The following is a 23,074-nucleotide window of genomic DNA, read 5'->3' on the forward strand; positions in this document are numbered from 1 at the left end:
AGTGATATAAATGTTAACTTCAGGGAACAAAAATATGCTCTGAAGTAGGAAACTACACAAAGGGAAGTTGCTGCAGTTTGGTGCATAGGAGAACAATACATCCTGTTTGTCTTAATACACTAAAATGCAAAAAATAAAGTAGTGGAAAAGTATATTGCTTGCAGAAAAACCATAAGCACAAGGCAGTGCTGAGTATAGTGTCACTTCTAGGATATTTTATTTTATTTTATTTTATTTATTTGTGTATCACCCTTCATCCATCTTACCTAATGCCATTGAGTGAATTCAGGGCAAATAAATGTTTCAAACCAGAGGAGATTTATTGTGGCACTAGCATTATTTTGTGCTGCTAGTACATCAAGTACAGCTTTCCTATAGTCATAATCATATTTGGCTAATCTGCCTTTGGATACTGAAGCCACTTTTCTGAGCATATGGAGAATGAATATCACCTATTTAAAGCCCTGGTCAATAACTAATGACTTTTTTTTCCTTAACTGAACAAGGGCCATGGTGCCAGCAACATTGGCTCTTTCCACCTGCTCCCTTAGGAGCCAGGATATCAGTGTGGGCATCAGCAGAGAGTCTTCCCAAAGGCAAAAGTCTGAAATTCCGTTGCTGTTCATGCTTTGAAGAGGAGGTTAAATTGAGCATTAAAGTCAAGCGATTTCTATCTTAGGATAAGTGAAAATAAGCTTAGAAACTTCTCTGTCACTAGTGTGATAGAACTTGATTGATATCTTCTCTTCTCTGTTAAACGAGTGTTGAAGTTGTTAAATCTTCATCTCTTTTTCCTCCCCTTTCTAGTCCTTTCCAAATGCCCTTCTAGAAATGGTATGTGTATGAAATGAGCCTGATATAATTCCTCTCTTTATGTATTGTTACAGATGCTCTCTCCTCTCTCTCATCGCTTACTTACCCCTACCATTTTATCTTTGCTTCTTTGGTTGTTGTTTCTGGATACAAACAATAGATAATAGTAACTTTAATTATAGAACATGTGGGAAGAACATCTGACCTGTGGACCATATGAGGCCAGCGAGGGTTCCTAATTTGACCCATGAGGTTGTTTCCTCCACTCACCTGATGTCATGTGATGTCAGGTATAGGACAGATGTAGCCATGGCTGCAGAGAAACAACTTTGAGCCTTAGATTGTGTTTCCAATTGCTCCTTTGCCAGTATGGCTTCAATTCAGTACCATTTAGATTTGGTTGGTTCCTCACATGCAGAACAAGTTATCCACCCCTGGAATAGATGATCTGCTGAAAATTAGAACAGAATACTTGCTGGGAGCTCTGGACACCAGCAAAAGTCCTATAGACTCTATTTTGGAATTGCAGGAAAGAAAGCTGTAGGCAGTATTTGGCAGTGTATCCAGGCTTCCTTTGCTTGGAATCATGGGCCAATAGAATTCCACAATAATTTTGGCTACAGGTCTGTTAGTTGCTCTGGCAAGTCAGCTGCACTCTCATCTGAAGGCCTCTGTGAGAGTTTTTCACATTGATCTAAATCTTCAAATAGCTTTGAGATATCCCAAGGATGCAAGTTTCTCTTAAGAATATCGCAGCACTGCTGGGCTGGGCTGTTATAGTAAGCAAGTACAAGCTATATCTGATAGTATCATTTAGCCCCAAAGCCCCATTCCTTATGAATATTAGTATTTTTGTATCATTGAAAATCACTTCAGGCATTTTTTGTGTGTGGTTGCAATAGAAAGGAAGAAAATAATTAGCTACATCGCATTGTGTAGTTTCAGTCCCAATTGACTGGGATCCTTCATTGTGTGATTCCTGGTTGGCTGGGATCACCCAAGCAGCAGCAAAACATTCTGATAATTTATTCTCACAATTCAGGGTTTTCTCAGGAACCCAACCAACCACCACTACTTTCAGCATGGGCATTGAAGAGGAGAGCCTTCAGTGCAAACTTTTTTTTAGTAAAGGTTCCTCATAATCTGACTTGTAGATGTTGAATAAACAGAACCTAGTCACCAGGAGCTTATCTTAAAATCAGCGAGAACAATGAGATATTTAAAATAACAAGGGCTTTTGTCTCAGTAAGGGCAGGAAATAATAAGGGTTCAGCTTTGGAAAAAGCAATCAATAAATACATCTGGAAAATTGCACAGAATCTTAAAATTAAAAACTGTGGAAAGAAACCTGGAAAACATTTGTGCAGAGAAACATTGATAGCAGATAGAGGGACAGTAATATTTCAGTCTGGTAATGCAAAAGGATCCCACAATGGAGAAGGGAGCAATTATCATGCTGTATAGTACTCTCTTTCAACTCTACTTTGAGTTTTGCTATCTATGTTAACATTTTGCATATGAGGAAAAACTGAGAGGCTGGCTCAGTGGTTGCATTGTATCTTCATGCGATCCATATATTGTACTGGATCTAATGAATTTACAACACACAAGCTTACACCTGAGTGAGGGGCTCTGTACATGGGGGCAACCCACAGCCATTACTATGAAAAAGCAGTGAGTTTGCACTCGTCCTTAGATTTTCTAATCAAAGGTTCATTCCATCTTCTTTTTTAAAAGTTTCTTAATTACCTTGTGAATAAAGTTATTCAACCCAAATATTTGTATAGTTAACTTTAATACATTGTCCCTGCTTGGTGAACAATGACGTTCTCCAGTTTGTACGTGGACATAGATTTCTAGCTGAGACCTAACTGATGTTCAGTTGTATGACATTAAAATCTCTTTTGTTAATCATATTATGTTACGGTTATTAATTCCAAAACTGCATTTACAAATCACACATGAACACTCCCTCCCCGCCTCCCCCCTTCTTTTTGGGGGCCTTGAACAAATTGCAATATGAGATTTGCCAGTGTTATCATTCCTAGATCCTTACATGTGTATTCGCTTTCTTCTCCTTTCTAACATGTAATATTCAGTATTCCCATTTTACCAGTGCCATTTTTCAATTTGTATCCTAACCTCTCTAAAGCTTTTGCAATTTCTCCTATGAACTGTCTTCCAGTTCAGTATTGATACCATCAGCTCCTTCATCCAAGAAATTCAGTGAAATGCCATATTTCCATTAACATTGTTATGAACCCATTTTATTTTAGCCTCTTCCAGCCAAGAATTCCATCTTCATCCTCCATATGTAAGCCACACTATATCTCCCCTTGTCGCTTCAGAACTGGTTTCTCTGGCAAAAATGGAAAGCTGGTTGCAAGTGAGCACCTTATTTATCTGTTGTTTGTTCTAATGTTTTATTTCAATACTATTTTCCCAATTTTACAAAGATGTGTGTGTGTGTGTGTGTGTGTGTAAAAGTAATATAGCGTATTATATAGTTTATTGGTTGTTTTATAACAGTCTTAATCTCTTCTACCTTTAAACTTTGGAGTATGTAAAGGTACATTTTTTTTTGAAAACAGAAATATAAGATAATTGAGTTAACATCTGATTAAAGCAATTAAAATGTCACTGATGTCCAAGCTCTTTGGGAGCAATCCTGCTGGCAAAGTGCACCCATATGGAGTCTTCCCCCTAGCTGCTAGTACAGCTCTTCCTTCCCTGCCAGGCTTCCTTTGTGTCAGGTTGCATCACAACCAGCATGTTCGACCCAAAGTCCTTTCATGGGTCCCAATGGGAGCATCTTATCCTTCCTCAGGTTTCCTCAACCTTCTCTTGGGGCTACCAATTACTCATGAGTGCCTAAGAATCATGAGCTGCTGGGTGTGATTAGGGGATGCAGATGGAAGCTTCTCAACCAAGCTCCTAAGAGTTAAGAGATCAAATAAAAAGGCACAATGGACCTTTTACATAGAGCAGTTCCATAGCTGTTGGGAAGTCACTGGGAATGCCGTCTACCCATTTTTGTGGAGTTTTTACTTTTTGAAATATGGCAACCCTAGCTGAATGTGTTGTATGTGCCTTTGTTTGGTGCTCAGTTGGTAGATACAAGAAGCTTCATTTAGAGATGACACATGGATGTTGGTGTCAGGGCAGGAGTCAGGCGCAGGCCAGCAAGCAAGAAGCAGACTTGTCACATTAGGAGAGGCAGACTCCCTGTATTCTTCTCCCTGTATTGCCCCCTCTCCTCTGCTTCTGCCTTGAAGTCTGAATTGCTCCCTAGCACAGGTTCTTTCTGCTCACTAAACCCTGTTGCCTCTGCCTCATCTGGTAGCCCCCCCCTTTCTCCTTCTGATCTCTCCCCTTTGTCCCACCACCAATCTCCGGACTCTGAGCCTTCCTCCTCTGAGGTTTCCCTTGGAGATTCTCTGACTGCTACCTCTCACCACTCCTCATCACCTAGTCAATCCCTGACAGTAGAAGAAGGGACAATATATTTTATACTCTGCTCGAACCTTGCCTCTGTGTTGTGAATTTGAAACTGGGAAGTGTATTTAACACTGGAGGACCCTGTTTTGCATTTACACAATTGTAAACTCCCTTGTAGTTGAAACATTATTCCAGCATCTGTGTCCTGGCTCCCACCCAAACCAGGCAGACAGGGGGCTCCTGAATGTAAGAAAGAGATTATTATTCAGGCAAGTGCTGGTACAGGTGCGGCAGCTGACAAAGACCTCAGGAGTCACAATTCAAGAATTCAGGAGCAGGGAGAGAAGTTCAGAACTGGCCAGAAGCGACAAAGATGCAACAAGAAGTTTCCTGACCACCCCACTGAGAATTTAAAAGATTTTCATGGCCCACTCAGTTGCTAGACACTCCTGCCTTGTGGGAATATGGAGGTTGCACGCATGTGCTTTGTCAAGGTGGGTGGGTCTGCAAAGGTGGCATCTGGTTCTAGGCAGTGATACTCCTGTTCAGCCTCAACTGCCTCTTGCTCAGCCTTGCCTTCTCATCTGTGGAAAGCCCTCCCAGCCTCCAATGAGGAACTCTGCTTTGCAGGAAGGTCAGGGGGCAGAGTCAGCACCCCTCCTCCCTCCTCCAAGGCAGCTGAAGTCAGGGAGGAGGGGAGATTCCCCCGCTCCAACCCAGGTTCCTACAATGCAGTCCTCCCCTCTCCTCCTCCTGAAACAGAACCTGCCGACCTAAGCCTGATCTCAACAAGCACTGAAGGGCTCATGGTAGTCTAAACAGAACTGATGTCGATCATCGGATCCGAAGGCGAATCTCCTTGCGCCACTGGGATGGGAACCAGAGAATTGGTGGCATGAAAGCTCAGCTTTTCGAATTTAGGCTAAAATAATTAAATATTCTTTTGTGAACTTCAGCTTACCTAAAGTGTGTAAGTGAAAGCATATGACGGTAAAGAAAATGTTAAGATCTCACAAAGGATTTAATTGCTTCCACTTGCAGGAGGTGCTGTTTTCCTATGTTTAATTTTGCATTGTGTTTGGAAAGGCACATTCTTCCCTCATCCCAGCAATCTTAAAAGCCTTAAATTCCATTTGACTTGATCAGTCGTCTTTTTAAGCCTCCTCCTCCTCTCTGCTCCCATTTTCCTTCCAGTTCTGGGCTGCTTTAATTGCTTCCATATGGTTGAGTCTTGTGATTAGCATCAAGCTTCCCGTGCCCAACAGGCTCCCTCAACGCAGCTCAGTCAAACATTCGTACCTATTGAAGAAAATACTCAGTAATAAAGATATCATCACAAGGATACCCTTAAAAAAAGTGAAGCAATCTTTTTCCATGGCTGTGACCTGATAAGTGGGGCTGACTGAGAAATTCGGCAGCCTCTATTTGGTTCACCCCCCCCCTTCCCATTTCCCCCCACTTCACTTCATGGTCCCTTTAATCTTCAGTGCAGAATGAAAGGTGTGAAGTTATAAATCCGTTTATAGCTGTTGCTCACTTTCCAAGCTTAGCAGAGTTTGACATTGTAATAAACACTGGTCTTCTGTGGAAAGGTGGGACTTTGATAAAAAAATTTTTTTTTTTTTACATAGTCTCAACTTCTTCTATTATAAATTCTAAGACATACCTTTTATTCCTTTCAGACTGGTTGTATGTGTGGGGTTCGTTCTCTCTCTCTTTCTCTCTCGTACAGCTTTGTGGCTGGTTGATTTATTGTTCTGCTTCCTGAATTTCAATGCAGTCATTTCTGGTGACTGCCATGAATATATATTAACAATAATACTATACCCTAGTCAGTTGAACTTCCTCCTGCTATTGAATCCTATCAGCATACTTTCCAGTATCTGACAAAGGAAAATAGGTATATATGTTTAAGATTAAGTGAACAAGTGGTTTGCATAATGGCAGGGAGCAACCAAATGAGTGAATCCCTTCCATAGGGTCAAGTAACTGGGCCTGTCAAAGACTTGGTGAGATATTAACTTGCAAACAAGCTTCTTCTATTCACACGCAACCCAATATCACTTTGACATTTAGCTATCAACTTAAAACAGGTGACTAAATGAAGATTGTGGTCCACTGGGTGGTTCCTAGTTGGCCACCTATTGACTGCTGGTTGCTGAGATGTCTGAGGGAGGACCATAGCTCAGTGGCAGAACATCTATTTTGTATGCAGAAGGTCCCAGATTCAGTACCCAACATCTCCAATTAAGGCTGAGAATATATCCTGCCTGAAACCCTGGAGAGCTGCTGTCAGTGTAGATGACACTGAGCTAGATAGACCACTGGGTCTGACTCAGTATAAAGCAACTCCATTGAAGACTCTTTTGAAACTTCACAGGGGGCAGTGATGGCCACCAACTTAGATGGTTTTAAAATTTGATTGGACAAATTGATGGAGGAGAGGTTTATCAATGGCTCCTGGCCGTAATGGCTATGCTCTGCCTGCACAGTTGGAGGCAGTAATGGAGGGTGCTCTCGTGTTTACATCCTGCTTGCTGGTCTCCCACAGACATCTGGCTGGCCATTGTGAGAACAGGATGCTGGGCTGGATGGGCCATTGGCATGATCCAGCAGGCTGTTCTTATGTCCTTAGAGTTACTCAAGTGGAAGTAGAGGAAGCAGTAGTGAGAGAGAGAAAGGAAAGCTTTCCTGCAGAACCACCGTGAACTTTCAAGAGCATTTGCAGTTTTAATCCTTGGCATTCTGTAGCTTCTAGTCTAATGCTTTTCTTAAAATATAGCCAAATTCAATAAAGTCAAAACCACACCACTTAAGTTTCAGAGCCCTCATAACAGACAACAGAGAAAATAATATTCCAAGAAACACAACAATGTGGTCATTCCACTCCCAAGACTTTCTGTATCACTTCTCATGATTCAGCACATTTCTCTGCTGATAAGCATTTGTGGGACCACGATAAAGTTGGACTGTGAAACCAAATTGTTATGACAAGATGGCTACTTTTTGTGAGCAAAAGTGTGATGGAATTAAAACGAATGATTCTACTAGTTTTTGTTTATAACCAGGTTAAACTGTTTTCCATATTAAAAAAACAACACAAGTCTACTATGATGTTATCTTCTAGTGAGATGCCCACTATGCAGGATTCAGACTCAGTTGTTCAGCTACTTTGCTCAGCTACTCAGTATTTTTTAATCACCAAAATAGGTGACAAAAAATATTTCAAACCTCTCTCGGGAGGTTGTGGACTCTCCTTCCTTGGAGGCTTTTAAACAAAATTTGGATGGCTATCTCAGCTTTAGCTGAGATTCCTGCATTGCAAGAGGTTGACTAGATGACCCTTGGGGTCCCTTCCAACTCTACAATGAAATGATTCTATATGGAGGTGCCACAGTACTGATGTCTTCAACTCAGATTTGGTTTATGACAGGAATGGGAAACTCAGGCCTGCAGGCCAAATCTGGCATGCCACAAGTCCCAGTTTGGCCATGAAGTGGTTTTCCTCACACCCACCTACCCCACGCCTAATGTCAGATGTGAAGCAGGTAGAGATGTGGCTGGATCAGCTGCATGACTCAGTTCCCCATGGGGAACTCAGTTGCACAGCTAATCCCTTCAGAAGTCAGACTAGAAGTCGGTCCGGTTGGGGCATGCCTCCACAGCCTGGCTCCGTGGTCCCTTCACCCCCACTCCCCCTTTACAGGGGGAGCGGGAGAAGGGTTTGGAGCCATAGCGGGCTCGCTGGAGAGCCCATGCCGCGGGACGCTCGACCCGTGGTTTAGCGGAGCCCCGCTTTGCGGTAGCGGGGCTCCTACCCCCGGGCCGGCCTGAGTCGCTTCGCTGCCGAGTCTATCTCATATATTAGTTTCACCTTTTAAGTTGAATTACTGAAAGAAATGAACCTTTCCACGGTATTCTAATTTTTCGAGTTTCACCAGTATGTAGTGCTATGTTGACCATAACAACAATACAAATAGTGGCATTTGACTAAAAATGATATTTAGTAAGCCTTGCTGCCCTCTTAGAGTAGCCTTTGAGGAAATGAACACTTAATCTTGGAAGGGGTATGTTTCATCTCTTAGTTCAGGCTTTTCTGAACGTTCTGAGATAGCTTTTACCAAAAGCTTTTGAAACAGATAGATATATCCCTTCAAATGGACAGAGCAACTGTATCAGTTTCTAAAATAGCACCATTGTATGAGAATTTCCCTTACATTCCTGTTGTACTACCTTGTTATTTTAAGAATTTGCAGAAACAGAGAGACATGATAGCTTTTACTAAAGCCCAGTTAAATCTGATGCTCTCAGCTGTCTTAAGAAAGGTTCAGAAATATCCCATATTCTGAATGTACCTGTTCTTGTGGTTTAAACTGAGTTGAAGACCTCATACATGTGATCATATATTGATTGTTGTCTGTTCTGAGAAAACATTACTTGGGACAAATTTTGGCGAGAGATGTGGAGAGGTCCGACCATGCATCTGTAATTTATTTGCTGGGTGGACAGGGTAAATATGCAACAGTAAAGACTGCACATTTTCTCTTTGTAGTAACTGATAGGAGGAGAAAATGCTGAGGAGAAAAAGTGAGAATGTTGTGTCTGGTCAGGGAAATTTCACACATTAAGTATTTATATGTTATATAATTTTATTAAGATTTGCATACATTCATTTCATTTTAACATTTGTTAAAGGAGGAACAACAATTTTTAAGGGGGCATGTTGTCATCTGCTAGGGAAATTTAATTTATATTACCCTATTAAATGTTTGTTTGTGATGGCTGATGACTAGATTTAAGAAACCTGAATCTCATCTACTTGATTGACATAACTTGGACAGCTCTGACATCACACCATTGGAAAAAACTAAATTTTACTCAGAGTAAGCTGATTGAAATGAATGGACCTAAGATAGTCATGTTCATTAACTTCATTGAGACTACTCTGAGTGAATCTTAGTGGAATACTACCCAATTTATGGTTATTTGTTAGTGGCTCTATAGCATTTCTGAGTTGGTCTGTAATGCTTTTGGCCTAGTTTGTGGTTGATTTGCAACTTAGGCTAAGCATCCTTCAGAGCCAGTTGAACAGACATAGCTGGTGGACCTTCAGGAAAGGCCTGAGAATATTGGGTAAAAAGGTAAAGGTAAACGTACCCCTGACCGTTAGGTCCAGGTAGAAGGGGGAATAAGGGGGCATGGATGGAGGCTGCTCATGCAAACTGTACTCAGCTGTGGGTCAACTGGAAGCTGGAGAGACATGTTTTGCTCTGTGCTGGATCCCAGGCTGTGATTTGGGAGCTTCTCTGGAAATGTAAGGGAGAAGCAAAATATTTTATTACTGTGAGCACTTCCATCATATGCTCAGGTGGTATATACCGGTAGGTGTGACTAAAACCATATATCCTACAGACACCACAGTCTCTACTTCTGGAGTCTCTCACTGCTCAGATATTGGGGTGGTACGTTAGGAAGTATGTTAGGAATTATTTCTGGAAGTATGAATAGGACCAGTTCACATTCTAGTTAGTTATGAACTATTTATCTCAGCAGCAGAGGATAGTATTTGGTCACTCCATAGGAACATGGACAACACGCTGTGAGAATTACCTCTGGATTGTATCTTGCACATGTTAAAAGATGCTCTAATGGGGCATAGATGCATACATGGTGTTCCTGCATCACACACACAGCTGATTACCTGTTTGAAGGAAGGGGGAACTGAATCCAGGCACTTTCATTCCATTTTCTCTTCTCAACAGGTGATCAGTGCTGCCACAGATAAAATGGCCATATGTTCTATGGAGCAGATCCTTGCATGCAAAAGTGTGAACACAAACCACTTCTGCACATGAGAATCTCTGGATTGCAGCCAGAATGTTTAAGGCAGAGGATGTGGGTTTTACATTTAAGGTATTCCTTTGAGTAAAATAAAAGTGTAGCTCATGGAAATAACACAGTGTAAACAATATTGTATACCCTGTTACTGAACAAGATGGAAGAGCAAAGTATTTTAACATGCATGAATGTTAACAGAAATAAAGTTACCTTAGCTATTGTTAAAAAATATTTGCCCCAAGTCCTTTTGCTGCCTCTTTAAAAACCTGTTTTGTGTTTGCACAATATTAATGGATTATCTGAAACATCTCTCACCTATAAAACAGAGAAATCATAATTTGCCATTGCATAGCTACCTGTAGGGTGACAAATTTCTGAGTAAATCCTGTTCATGGAATCTATCGATTATGAATAGTAGGTGGGCATCTTAATCTAGCAACCTAATTAAAAAGTGGTGAGTTATTTATACTGTGAACATGTTTTTTGATTTTTATATGTTTTGCTCTGTGCTGGATCCCAGGCTGTGACTTGGGAGCTTCTCTGGAAATGTAAGGGAGAAGCAAAATATTTTAATACTGTGAGCACTTCCATCAGGTTTACATGACCATCTTGCATTGGACTGACTCCTCCTCTGCAACGTCCACTGTGTTCACATGAACAGGGCCTATGGATAGGGCCTGAACTGTTCTGGCTGAGGTTGATGTGAGTTGTAGTCTAAAACATCTGGAGGGAACCATGTTGGCAAAGGCTGTGTAATGTAAAATCAATATGGAAAGCCAGAGTTGAGAACTGAAGACCTGGACTTTGGTTTCTGTTTACTGGAAAAGTGCAACAGAATAAACTCTGAAAAATTGGGGCAAATGGGCTGCATCCAAGAAGTATGGAACAACAACATTACCATTTTGCTTGTCAAGTACAGTTAAAATGATGATATGCTCTAAAGGGGAATAGCATCCAAGATTCTCAGAATGAAAGAGAATATATTTGCTTACTGTGTTGCACCATGCCATTCCACTTAATAAAACTTCTTTGTACACAAAGGGAGTATTTCAGAATGAAAAGTTCCTTTGGCACACTGAAGGCAAAGTGTCAGCTTTTATGGCAAATTCATACCAGTAAAACCAAATCTCTATTAGGTATGTTTGCCAAGTGCACACATGCCACTGAGCACGGAGATTAGGGAAGATGAATAGTCACAATGAAGTTAATCAAATCACTCGGAAGGTGTACATTGCTATTCTGCTATTCTGTTCTACTGTATTCCTTTTCATCTCTTTGTTCGGTGTTTGTAAAATGTTAGGAGCAATTCAAGGATGGCTTACCCTGTCTTAAAGATACTTCAGCAGTAAAATAATTACTGAATTGGCCTTTAAAATGGCCAATGATATGCATCTTAAGACGAAGCTTAAAATATTAATTTATTAGCACAGTTGGTCTGCCACATACGTGAGCGTTCAGCTCTAGGAGTCTGTGTGCAAAGGAAAAATCGTGCAAAGCCCAGAACCGGTCCCTCTGCAAGGCAGAAGGCTGCTTACTGGGCTCTCCCGTGACCTTCCCAGAGCACAGTAAACAAGGAACACCTCCGGGGGGGGGGGTACGGATGGGAAATAAATAGAGAGCAGGGAATGGTGGGTCCCCCCTGCACTCTCCCATTATTTATTTACTGATTTACCACCCATGTAAGGTTGTGATCGCATGTGCAAAGTGAGCATAGATTGAAGCCCACTGTACTACCTGACTTGTTGGGTTTAATTATGATGCAACTATGGTGCAGCTAGTTCCGCCTCTTTCATCTTGCTTGTGGCATATCTTCCACCCTGAGGAATCACATTTGTAGTGTGTGGGGGGCAGATTCAATTTTTGGGAGGCTCTGCCTTCGCGCTGTCCTGTTTTGTATGATAAGCCTGTTAGTTTATGCATGCAACTTTCTGGGTCAACCTGGCATGTTTTTGCAAACAATGGTTGAGGCACTAAACCTGTGTCTGGGCTCTAGCCTTCCCAACAAGATAATTTTCAATCTGCAGGGATCAGGGCCAGTCCAACCATTTGATAGAGGGAAGCAGCAGGTGCTGGGGGCATGTTGGAGTATAGAGCTGTGTGTGCCATGCAAGCTATCTGTGCCTGTTTACCTCAGGTGTAGCAGAGGATGTTGTCCCATCACCAGTGTTGAAGCAAAATTCAACACATATACTTGATCAATCACAGCACTCTGCAGATGAGGGCCTCCTGCAAATGCCATCCTATCAGGAGGTCCATCCAGTATAGTAAGCAGGCCCTCCCATTAAATAGTAGGTGGGGGGGGGCACCTGTGTTGTCTGTTTGTGCTTACTGAAGACCTTCTTCCAACAAGGGTTTCAAGCAGAGTTCTTTCCAAGTCTGCATCTGTATTGGAATTGTTTTTAAGTTGTTTCAAAGATGTTCTTATATGTTTTAATTGCTTCCTCACATGCGTGTTTGCTACCCTAGGCTCCTTTGGGAGGAAGGGTGGGTTATATTATTATTATTATTATTATTATTATTATTATTTATTATAATATACCGGTAACTACAAGTCTAGTTGGCTTCTGTACAAGTAATTTTTCAGGGCGCCATCTTGTCCTTCACTTCAGGTAGCAAATACCTTGTTATATGGAAGAACATTCAGTCAACTGTCCTCCCCACTGCTCATCCCTCACTCCTGCAGTCTAAAGGCACCTGATTCATGTGAGAACCAGACATTTTTGGCTCACCGTGACCACTGATCATTTGTTAATGAATATATTTTCCTGTTTCTTTCAGGGCCCACCTGGTCCAAAAGGCGAGAAGGTGAGTCTCAGCATGCTGTTGCCACTAACACAATAAGTGGAAGCCCTCCTGGTGTTAACTGGTGGCTATTGAAGCAGTATGATGTGAGATTATGTAAGAGAGCTGGGCTAGCACACAGATGCTGTGTTAAAACTATCATCTCATCTTTCCACTTTGCAGGGAGATCAAGGTGATCAGGGCCCTCGGGTAAGCATATTAACAAAAATGTTACACTTCCCCTTCCCTGACTAGGCAATTAGTCCTTAGTGCAAAACTAAACTGAACAGAGTGTCAAAGCTCATTTCGCTTTTCAGCTGCTTTTACCCCTGCATGTTGTAGATCTCCAGGAAGGCAATAGCCAAGAATGATTTCACGAACTATATAAGAAACATTTGACTAGAAATAGTTCATGCTGGACATTACTACTCACTAAAATTTGGAATTTCTGCTGTTAGGTGGCAATATACTTCAGAGTGGTTGTGATATGCTTAAAAAAGAAGCAGCAGTTTCACTGAACAAAGCTTCCAGCTTCCACCTGTTTGTGTCAGATCTGCATGAGCTTCTAATAAAGCAACAGCAGGTGGATTTTAACAAATTAGAATTCTATGAGCAGGAAGCATGCATGTCCTTAGTACTTGCCTTTTTGAAATAGCAATTTGTTCCACACATCTAGAACATAATATATCAGGAACACTGTATTCAAAGGATTGGGTTTGTTTGTTTTAGACTGAAACAGAGAAACAAAGAAGCAAATTCTGTCATGTTGAGAGCGCCAGTTGTTTCTCTTTACATCTGTGCATCGTAGTAAAAATAGAATAAACACCAGCTGGTACTGGGAAACAATTGTCAAAACACCAAGAAGCTAGCTTTCCCAACAGCCATTACAGTGCTGGCTCCAAAGATTTTTGAGGGGGGGGGGCTTAGGTACTAGAAGTTGCTCCAAGTTTATCTGGCTTCTTAGCACTGTAAGCAATGGCCATTCAGTTGTCCTCCCCCTCTGGGCTCAGTTTTCACCATTGCCCAGAAGGAGAGGGCAAGTGGAAGCCATTGTTCACTCTCCTTGCTTTCGCTGCTGCTGACACACTTCCAGAGGCAGGTAAAGAGGCAGCAAGACCAAGAAGGAAGAGGAAGAGCAGGGCCAGCCTTCTGTTGTAAGTAATGGAGCCTCTACTGGGGACTGGGCCTTAGCAGCACCCAACAATGGAGGATTTATTTTTTTTAGTGCTCCCTAAAAAACAGTGCCTCCTGCAAAGAACTAGGATAGAATCCTCTTTCCTGCTGTGCTAGTCTTTATTTATTGGGGGGGGGGGGTTGTTAGCAAGATCAGACCAGATCCCAGAATCCTGGCAAAGCCCACTGTCACTGGGGTGCCTTTACAAGGTAGTTGGACCTGGGAAGCTGCTATTTTAAATTTCTCTGAAGGACCCAGAGCAAGGCTACACTGGGCACTCCAGGGCATTGTGAGAAATGTAAAATGGTCACCTGTGCCAGGGAAGCCTGCAACCAGGGAAACCCACTACTGTAGGAGTGGTGCCCACCAAACAGCACTTGGGCAAGTGCTCCTTCTTCCTGGCAAACAGCCCTGGTGGGAAACTAGTCATCTGAAGTGATGCAGTCCATTCACCACTCTTGGGTGATAGGTTTGTACCACTTCCTTGCCATCTCATTTATCTGCATGTGAAGAGACACTGGCCTTGGGAATACACTAAGTATTGCTATTTTCTCAGGTCTGTTTTTATTTTCTGTACAGGATTTCAATCGTTATTAGCTAACGTTTTAATGCTGCACTTCAGTTGCATGCTAAAGAAAGTCAGAAAATGATTAAGGCGTGGCTATTCCATGTGATGGTGATTTCTAAGCTTTGGCCTTGTTCCACATGATGTAGGTTGCCAGAAGCTTCTCCGCTATTCTAGTAACTATGATGGGATGCTTGGATCCTTTGGATAGATACCCTGGTCATCCCCCCCCCCCGCCTTCATACTCCTTTCCTGCCAGGTGCAGGAGAAGTGAGCCAGGTTCTTGCTGTGCTTGTAGCTAGAAAACTCTGGTGAGGGAAACTACTGTTTGGAAACCTTTATCACTCTTCAAAATAGTATTATGGCTGTTTTGTACTTTTACAAAGGCACACACAGTATTACTAGGAGAAAACAAATTCATGTTAACTTTGAACCAAGTTATGAAACATAAGAGAAAAGAAGAGACAGACAGCAGGTTGTGATTATGCTCGGAAGCCTAATTGTTTTATACCATTCAAAACTATTACTAAGGCATTCCACTCCTTTTCAGAGACCTGCTATTGCTGCTGCCTGTCACTAAGGTTCAATCCCCACAGTGTATGAAAATATAGCTAAAGCCTCTTTTTGATGCGTGAATAACTTTAATTAGCTCTCAAATTCCAGTGGTGGGTCTGCTCACAGTCATATTTTTTTTAATCATTCTATTCAAATGTGTGTGGTGTAGAGGGAAAGCACACGAAAATATATTTGGCACCTCATTCAAAAGAAGTGAAGATTTATACTAGACTAGACTAGATTTTTTAAAAGTCTTTTAATATCTGATTTGATAAACTTTACAGTAGGTTTTCAAAACCAAGATACCTCCACATAAAAACATAGGAAGCTCTTTTATCCTCCATCAAACCACTGGCCCATCTAGGTCTATGCTGTCTATGCTGGCTGACAGTGGCACTCCAGCCCTACCTAGAGATGCTGTGGATGATGATGATTGAAACTTCTGTACCATCCTTCATCTGAGGATCACAGGGTGATTTACAGTATAAAAACACAAAATACATAACATAGTAGCAAACAAAACAATAATACCCACACACAGCTTAAAAGGCTATAGATTGTTTAATTAGCCAAACGCCTGGGAGAAGAATAATGTTTTTGCCTGGTGCCTAAAGATATGTAACGAAGGTACCAGGTGAGCCTCCCTAGGGAGAGCATTCCACAATTGGGGAGCCACTGCAGAAAAGGCTTGTGTTGTCATCCTCCGAACCTCTTGTGGAGGGGGCACACGAAGAAGAGCCCCAGATGTTGATCACAGGGTCCAGGTTGGTTCATATGGGGAAAGGTATTGTGGTCCTGAGACATTTAAAGATTTATAGGTCAAAACCAGCACTTTGAATTGGGCCAAGATACTAACTGGCAGCCAGTGCAGTTGAGCCAGAATTGGTATTATATGCTCATAGTGTACATTCATTCTTATTACACATATTCTGATGTCCTCCTACCTAGGGTTGCTATAAGTGGAGTTGCTATAAGTGGTGGAGTCTCCTTCTTTGGAGGTCTTTAAGCGGAGGCTTGACAGCCATCTGTCAGGAATGCTTTGATGGTGTTTCCTGCTTGGCAGGGGGTTGGACTGGATGGCCCTTGTGGTCTCTTCCAACTCTATGATTCTATTATTCTATTCTAAGTCCAGAATTTCCCGGACATAGCCAGTATTCAGCCCTCATAAACTGCATCTTGGCAGAAATTGCTGAAATGTCTGGGGAAATCTGAATGTGTGGCAGCCCATGTTGGTAGTGTAGATTTTGGCAAATGTCATTAAAAATAGCTCAAAAACTCAACTTTGGTGTCCGGATTTTCACTTTTTGAAATATGGCAACCTTACTCCTACATTGCTGCTGTTCTACCTGGGGCTAATTCATGGTTTGGTTTGGCTTAGCATTAGGTCTGAACATATGGTTATCAGGGAAAGACAATAGCAGCAGAACAACTGGGTAGGAGCAACTGGGTAGGGAGCCCACATGCTTGCATATTCACAAGATGTTATGGTTTGCCATGACGTGTGAATCAGAACACTGTAGGACACTTAAGTTTTTCTAATATGTTTTTATCATAAAGAACAATCACCATCTTGATTTTTAAATCATTAGAGAACAGACTGGGGAAATAAGCGGAGGACATAGCAAATAGGTTAGAGTCCTCAACAAAGAATAAGGAGGCAGCCACTTTTGGTATAACAACCGGGTGCAAAGGCATAGCCCTATTAGTTATCTGTGAAATGTTGGCTGGTATATCCAACAACAGTACTAAAGATTTTACTGATCTAACAGCTCAGACCTTAATATCTTACTTGGAAGTGTGCCCATTGATTTTGTCTGGATGGAATCCAAATGTCTAGCAGCCCAACACTCATGGGAAAGCTTCCTTCTTTAGCTTGTAGTAGAACTTTGCACGAGGAAAATAAAACCTTATACAGGGATTTTGTTCCAAATGTGAAGATCAAAAGTAGCACATTTTCTTTCAATGCATTCATTTCTTACTCTAGGATTTGTATGTCCTTGCCTGGAACTGCAGGAGTAATTTCCTTTCCACTTGCAGCCCCTTGGATCCTGGCCAACATGTTTTAGGCTGAACGTTATTATGTCTTTGGAATTTCATAACGGCCATATATAGTCATGATGAAGCATTTATGAACTCAGGATTTCTGGATAGGGTCCTACACATTTGATGTGATATGGCAGGCAAGGAATGTGGTTTTGAAAATAGTTTACAGGGCCAGAACAGTTTTCAGGGATTTTCTTTTTAGCAGTTTGATCTTTTTAGTTCCATATTCACGACTTCAGCATTTTTACTCTGTTTTTCAAACTTTTATTATGAATACAAAATGCTGTTGTGAGCTTGACTGTACTTATCACTGTAAATGAGTGGTCAAGGACTCTAAAACAGTAGTAAAACCATCTAGCTCCATCTAGCTCAGTAACGTTGACACTGATTAGCAGTTTCAGACAGGAGACTTTTTCAGCCAGCTTGGAGGTGCTAGAAACGGAACGGTCAAGTGGCAAAATGGAACGCACCACCCTTGAAAACACTAAACCAGTAGTTCTCAAACTTTTTTCTCTGGGCCACACTTTCAGAACAAAAAAATGCTCCCTCCACACCAAATTTTTTATTGGTAAGGAATGCATTGTAACAACTCCTAGCAGTGCTTGATTTATAACATAGAACACAACTGCTTTATAATATGATCATGGGGCATCCATAAAGTATAAAACAATGCAGGTACATAAGAACATGAATTATTCCCAAAATATTATATTCATTGCCCTTGAATCTTCCTGACACCCTCTCCTGCCATATCAGTGCAGTGCACCACACGCTTTGAAAACCACTGCACTAAACCATAATTTAGCATTATAAAAATGATTGCCACCTTACCCTGGACTTGAACACTCACCGCACCAACATGGAGGAGTTGGGAAGCTTGTGATTAATTACAGCTTGTCATCCAAAGCCAATTGCAATTGTGGTTAATTTTAACAATCGTTGGTGGGAATGAGCCAGATTTAAACCATAGTGTAGTGTAAACTGACTTGTTTTCACTAACCATAGTTAAGATTAGGATTTGGATGACACAGCAAACTATAATTTTAAAATGGAGATAGAAACTCCTGTTCTCCTTGTAACCATGCTTGAGGTAGAGGAAGACATCTGAAGCTAGACTCATTCTCATCTGAACACAGTCTTACTCCAAGTAAACATTCATAAGATTGCACTGCAAATAATCTTACCCATGTGAAATCAAATGACATTGCCCAAATAATTCATTTTAATAATTTTTAAAAAGTAAATATTTCTGTAATGCTAAGAGGCATTTTTTAAAAAAAACTCCTCAGAGGTCAGCCTGTATAACTGGTTAACTGGAAGCATAGCTTGATGTGTATTTGTTCTGAAAATTATTTGCATCCAGCAGTTTGGAGTGACAGTGTGTTTCAGGATGTCAGCTGAAGGTAGTGATAATTCTAGCACCAAGATCAAATATCCCTCACAATATCACAGCCAATGTGCAGTTCTCAGATTGTGAACAGCTGAATTTGATGTGAGAGTTGTGCCGCAAGTTTCAGCATAAGAAGAGATCCCTTTAGGACAGCAACAGAACCTTGTTTGGGTCAGTTTTTACCTGTTGCATTGCTTTGTTCTGATGCAGTAGCAACTGTGGGAAGATGGAAGTGTGAGACTCAGCTTCATATTCCCGCTCTGCCCCAAAACAAAAACTTCCCCAGCTGTTAGGGGTAGGTAGAAGTCTCTAAGTGAACTGAATTACATACTGATGGGAAAGGAGAGCTTATACAATATCTGAGAGATGTGTTTCTCAGAACCTGGCCACAATAATACCAGATGAAACACATTGTGTTGCTTGGCTTCTGTGCATGCTCCTACCCTTTGGGCAACTTTATCTTGGCACTGAGGTGCAGTAGAGAGGTGGCAAGCATCTTCTTCTTATGGCAAGTTTCCACAATGGCACAGACAGTAAATTGTTTGGGTTGGACTGGTAGACTTGCTGCTATTATACCACTAACACCTTATACTAAATGGATTTTGGCAACTCAGTAACTCTTATTTCACAGGATTATTGAGTGAAGATTATATTTTCTAATTATAAGAATTTAGTCCTCTGGAAAAAGTTACTAATATATAGTAACAGTTGTGTCTCCAAAATATTAGACACCCAGGCATAAATATTTAACTAGCTGACTGACACAGGAACACTTTTTATTTTTATTTTTTTGGTTTCCAGATCTAGACAGCGTACAGCTAAAATTCTCATTGTTTCTTCTTTCCGGAGTACACAATTGACTCTTAGTCCAGTAAAAATTAGGAATTAGGAATGTGCACTGACCATAAGATTTGGTTTAGACCTCGATTAGGTACTTTCAGAAAGCCCACTTCATTTTAAGGTGCTTTGTAGACTGAACAGTTTGATTCAGGGTCCACCGAAGTCTGCTTTGTACTTCCCATTCACTATTAGGATACCTCCCTACCTTTTGAAGCGAATGAAATTTGAATGCTAGTAGGCCCTACACCTACTAGTTTGAGGCACACTAGCATTGCATGGAACACACATTACAGCATTATTTTCAAAATGTTGATCTGTCAACCTTTCTACCTTCCCTCAAGCAGAGGAAGTGGAGAGACAAGAAGGTGGAGGTGTGAGTTTCACATGTCCTTTCCCCATAGAGTTAAGCTCAACTCTCAAAGTGAACAGACATTTGCATACTAGTAGGCCCCATAGCTGGAATTAAGTTTGCCGGAAAAAATATCAACAACCTCAGATATGCTGATGACACAACCTTGATGGCAGAAAGTGAGGAGGAATTAAAGAACCTTTCAATGAGGGTGAAAGAGTAGAGCGCAAAATATGGTCTGAAGCTCAACATCAAAAAAACTAAGATCATGGCCACTGGTCCCATTACCTCCCGGTGAATAGAAGGGGAAGAAATGGAGGCAGTGAGAGATTTTACTTTCTTGGGCTCCATGATCACTGCAGATGATGACAGCAGTCATGAAATTAGAAGACACCTGCTTCTTGGGAGAAAAGCAATGACAAACCTAGACAGCATCTTAAAAAGCAGAGACATCACCTTGCCGACAAAGGTCCGTATAGTTAAAGCTATGGTTTTCCCAGTAGTAATGTATGGAAGTGAGAGCTGGACCATAAAGAAGGCTGATCACCGAAGAATTGATGCTTTTGAATTATGGTGCTGGAGGAGACTCTTGAGAGTCCCATGGACTGTAAAAAGATCAAACTTATCCATCCTTAAAGAAATCAGCCCTGAGTGCTCACTGGAAGGACAGATCCTGAAGCTGAGGCTCCAGTACTTTGGCCACCTCATGAGAAGACTCCCTAGAAAAGACCCTGATGTTGGGAAAGATGGAGGGCACAAGGAGAAGGGGATGACACAGGATGAGATGGTTGGACAGTGTTCTTGAAGCGACTAGCATGAGTTTGGCCAAACTGCGGGAGGCAGTGAAAGATAGGCGTGCCTGGCGTGCTCTGGTCCATGGGGTCACGAAGAGGCGGACATGACTGAATGACTGAACAACCACAACAGGCCCCATACACCTCTCTTTGGGGTAGCGGAGGCAGTTCAGAGACCAGGGGTGGCAGCTGTGACTGCCCAGAGGACTCTCAAGGAGAGGAAGCTGAGGAAACACTCCACAAGGGAGGGTATTTGAAAAAGGGTGAGAGGCTGCCAGCTCTGCAGGCAAGAGGTGACATAACTGGGCTTCTGAACCCCACAGGGGTGCCACAGAAAGAATGTAGTTGGTCAAGGGAGCTGTGAGCTCAAAAAGGTTGAAAACCTCTGGCCTACTTACAGGAGAATTTCATTTAGAAGAGTTTGGATTTGGATTTGGATTTGATATCCCGCTTTTCACTACCCGAAGGAGTCTCAAAGTGGCTAACATTCTCCTTTCCCTTCCTCCCGAGTCCTGCACAACAAACACTCTGTGAGGTGAGTGGGGCTGAGAGACTTCAGAGAAGTTTGACTAGCCCAAGGTCACCCAGCAGCTGCATGTGGAGGAGCGGAGAAGCAAACCTGGTTCCCCAGATTATGATTCTACCGCTCTTAACCACTAAACCACACTGGCTCTCTACGCATTTAGGGTATTGCAGGACAACTTCTACAAGTGAAACTGATTTAATATATATTAAAGTCTCCTGAAGAGTTATTCTTTTTGTAAACACTTATATCACCAAATCTCTGAAGAGCTCTCCATCAGTTTTATCCTGAAGAAGGAAGAATTAAACCGGACAGTTCTGTGTACCACCCAATGCACAGCTTCTGTTTACTTCAGCTGTACTTGGAAGTCTTTGCACTAGAGAAATTAGCAGGCACTTGCAATATTTCAAAATGACTTTTACTTAAAGAACCTTGGCACTTGAAGATCATTCATGATTTATTGTCCAACCAGAGCAGTAATTAATGAAAATAGACCTTGAGCATGCACTAAACGGCTCTAATTGAGTATGTTAATCTATTTCCTATCCCCTTTCTGCAAATGATAATAAAGCACTACTGCCATTCAGTTCTGATATAGAAGAGATTTATTGTTTATCAGGTCTCACAATCATTATCCAGCAGCTGACTTTAAATTAGTTTTGGGGTCTAGGTGCAATAAGAAGCCACACAGGGTGCATACTTAACTATTTTCATAAAATTATTTTCTCCACATGGCGTGTTCCAAGTAAATTTTTTTAACAGCTGGGGTCGTACGCAACTGATAGCATCTTTCAAATGTCTTCAGCAGGAGGGATTAAGTTCCAGAAAGCGAAGGCATTCAGAACTTCCTTTTATTATCTTAACCTTTGTTAACTTGAGTGATTAAACAGATTCTTTTGCTATGGTAAAACTGTTAGGACTCTCTAGTTAATATTCTTGTATGATTAACCCTTGTTTTGCCTCTGGTTGCCTCTCTAACACATGAGCAGATGCTCAGTAATAAAGCAGAAGTAATAAATTATGCAGATGAAGGAGACATGGTTTGCGATTCATGTCTCCTTCATCTTTACCACAGTCCCATGCCATTCCAGGTTTATGGGCAGGTAGTTGAGGCTGAAAGATGCTCATTTGGCTAATCCATTCAGTAAGTTAGCAAACCTCTGATTGGGCTGTTGAACCCAGAATCGAGTTCCTTTGGGAGCTAACCTATCAGAAAGTGCTCTGCCTTTTGAACTAGCCACATCATATATGTGAATTGCAGTCCTCCCACAAAAAACAGCTCCATTTGGTAGAATGCTGTTGCAGGATGTTGATAGATTAGTCAACCCATTGTTATAATTAAACATCTACTAGCCAATTCTGAGCCCATCCACCACAGAGGTACTAATTCACATAATTAAAATTAGGGTTGAAAGAATGCTGCCCAGAAATGATTTGCAACATGAAAAGGGTAAATTTTCAAGCTAACTGAAAAGTTTCCTGAAATATCCCCTGTCCGAAGTGTATCTTTTGTGTGTGTTCTGGTTTCCTGATGACAGCTCTATTCTCCTGGAAGTTTGGAATAGTTCTTTACCTTCCCTGTAACAATGAAATAATCACACAGTGCATTAGATTTGGCAAAATGATGTGTGGTCAGTACATCTTAATAGGCATTGCCCTTCAGGGTGAGAAAATGTTCACTAAATGCACCCCACTCTTGTTTCAGTCTTAGCCCTAATTAAGCATATATAATGATAACTAGTAGCAAACATGATTTTATCAGGAACACATCCAGAGCTACTTGGTTTTATGTTTTCATAAATAATTAAATAGATATTGGGATATATCTTACAAAATGAGTTGCAAAAATTGGTTATTTGGAGCAAATGGTTGAGAATGTGTTATTTATTCCTCGGTTGCAGTTGAACATTTTATATGTTATAAGGCGCACTTCAGATGGGTTTGTGTTGTGTTTTGAAGCTGATAAATGCG

The 23,074-nt window shown here is 41.4% G+C and overlaps 1 protein-coding gene across 26 annotated transcripts in view; it reads left to right on the forward strand.

Annotated features, from left to right (window-relative positions):
* COL25A1 (collagen type XXV alpha 1 chain) overlaps positions 1 to 23,074 on the forward strand; it is a 269,680-nt gene that overhangs the window by 165,135 nt on the left and 81,471 nt on the right. For 22 of the 26 annotated variants that reach the window (XM_033160230.1, XM_033160237.1, XM_033160248.1 and 19 more), the window contains 2 exons: positions 12,868 to 12,894; positions 13,054 to 13,080. The exons of 2 other annotated variants lie outside the window; for them this stretch is intronic. In XM_033160230.1, the coding sequence (XP_033016121.1) occupies positions 12,868 to 12,894; positions 13,054 to 13,080 (54 nt within the window). The remainder of the gene's footprint in view (positions 1 to 12,867; positions 12,895 to 13,053; positions 13,081 to 23,074) is intronic. 2 more of the 26 variants (XM_033160227.1, XM_033160239.1) reach the window with 1 other exon arrangement.

Source organism: Lacerta agilis, chromosome 9, assembly GCF_009819535.1.
Source record: "Lacerta agilis isolate rLacAgi1 chromosome 9, rLacAgi1.pri, whole genome shotgun sequence".
In the NCBI taxonomy this organism is placed as follows: Eukaryota; Metazoa; Chordata; class Lepidosauria; order Squamata; family Lacertidae; genus Lacerta; species Lacerta agilis.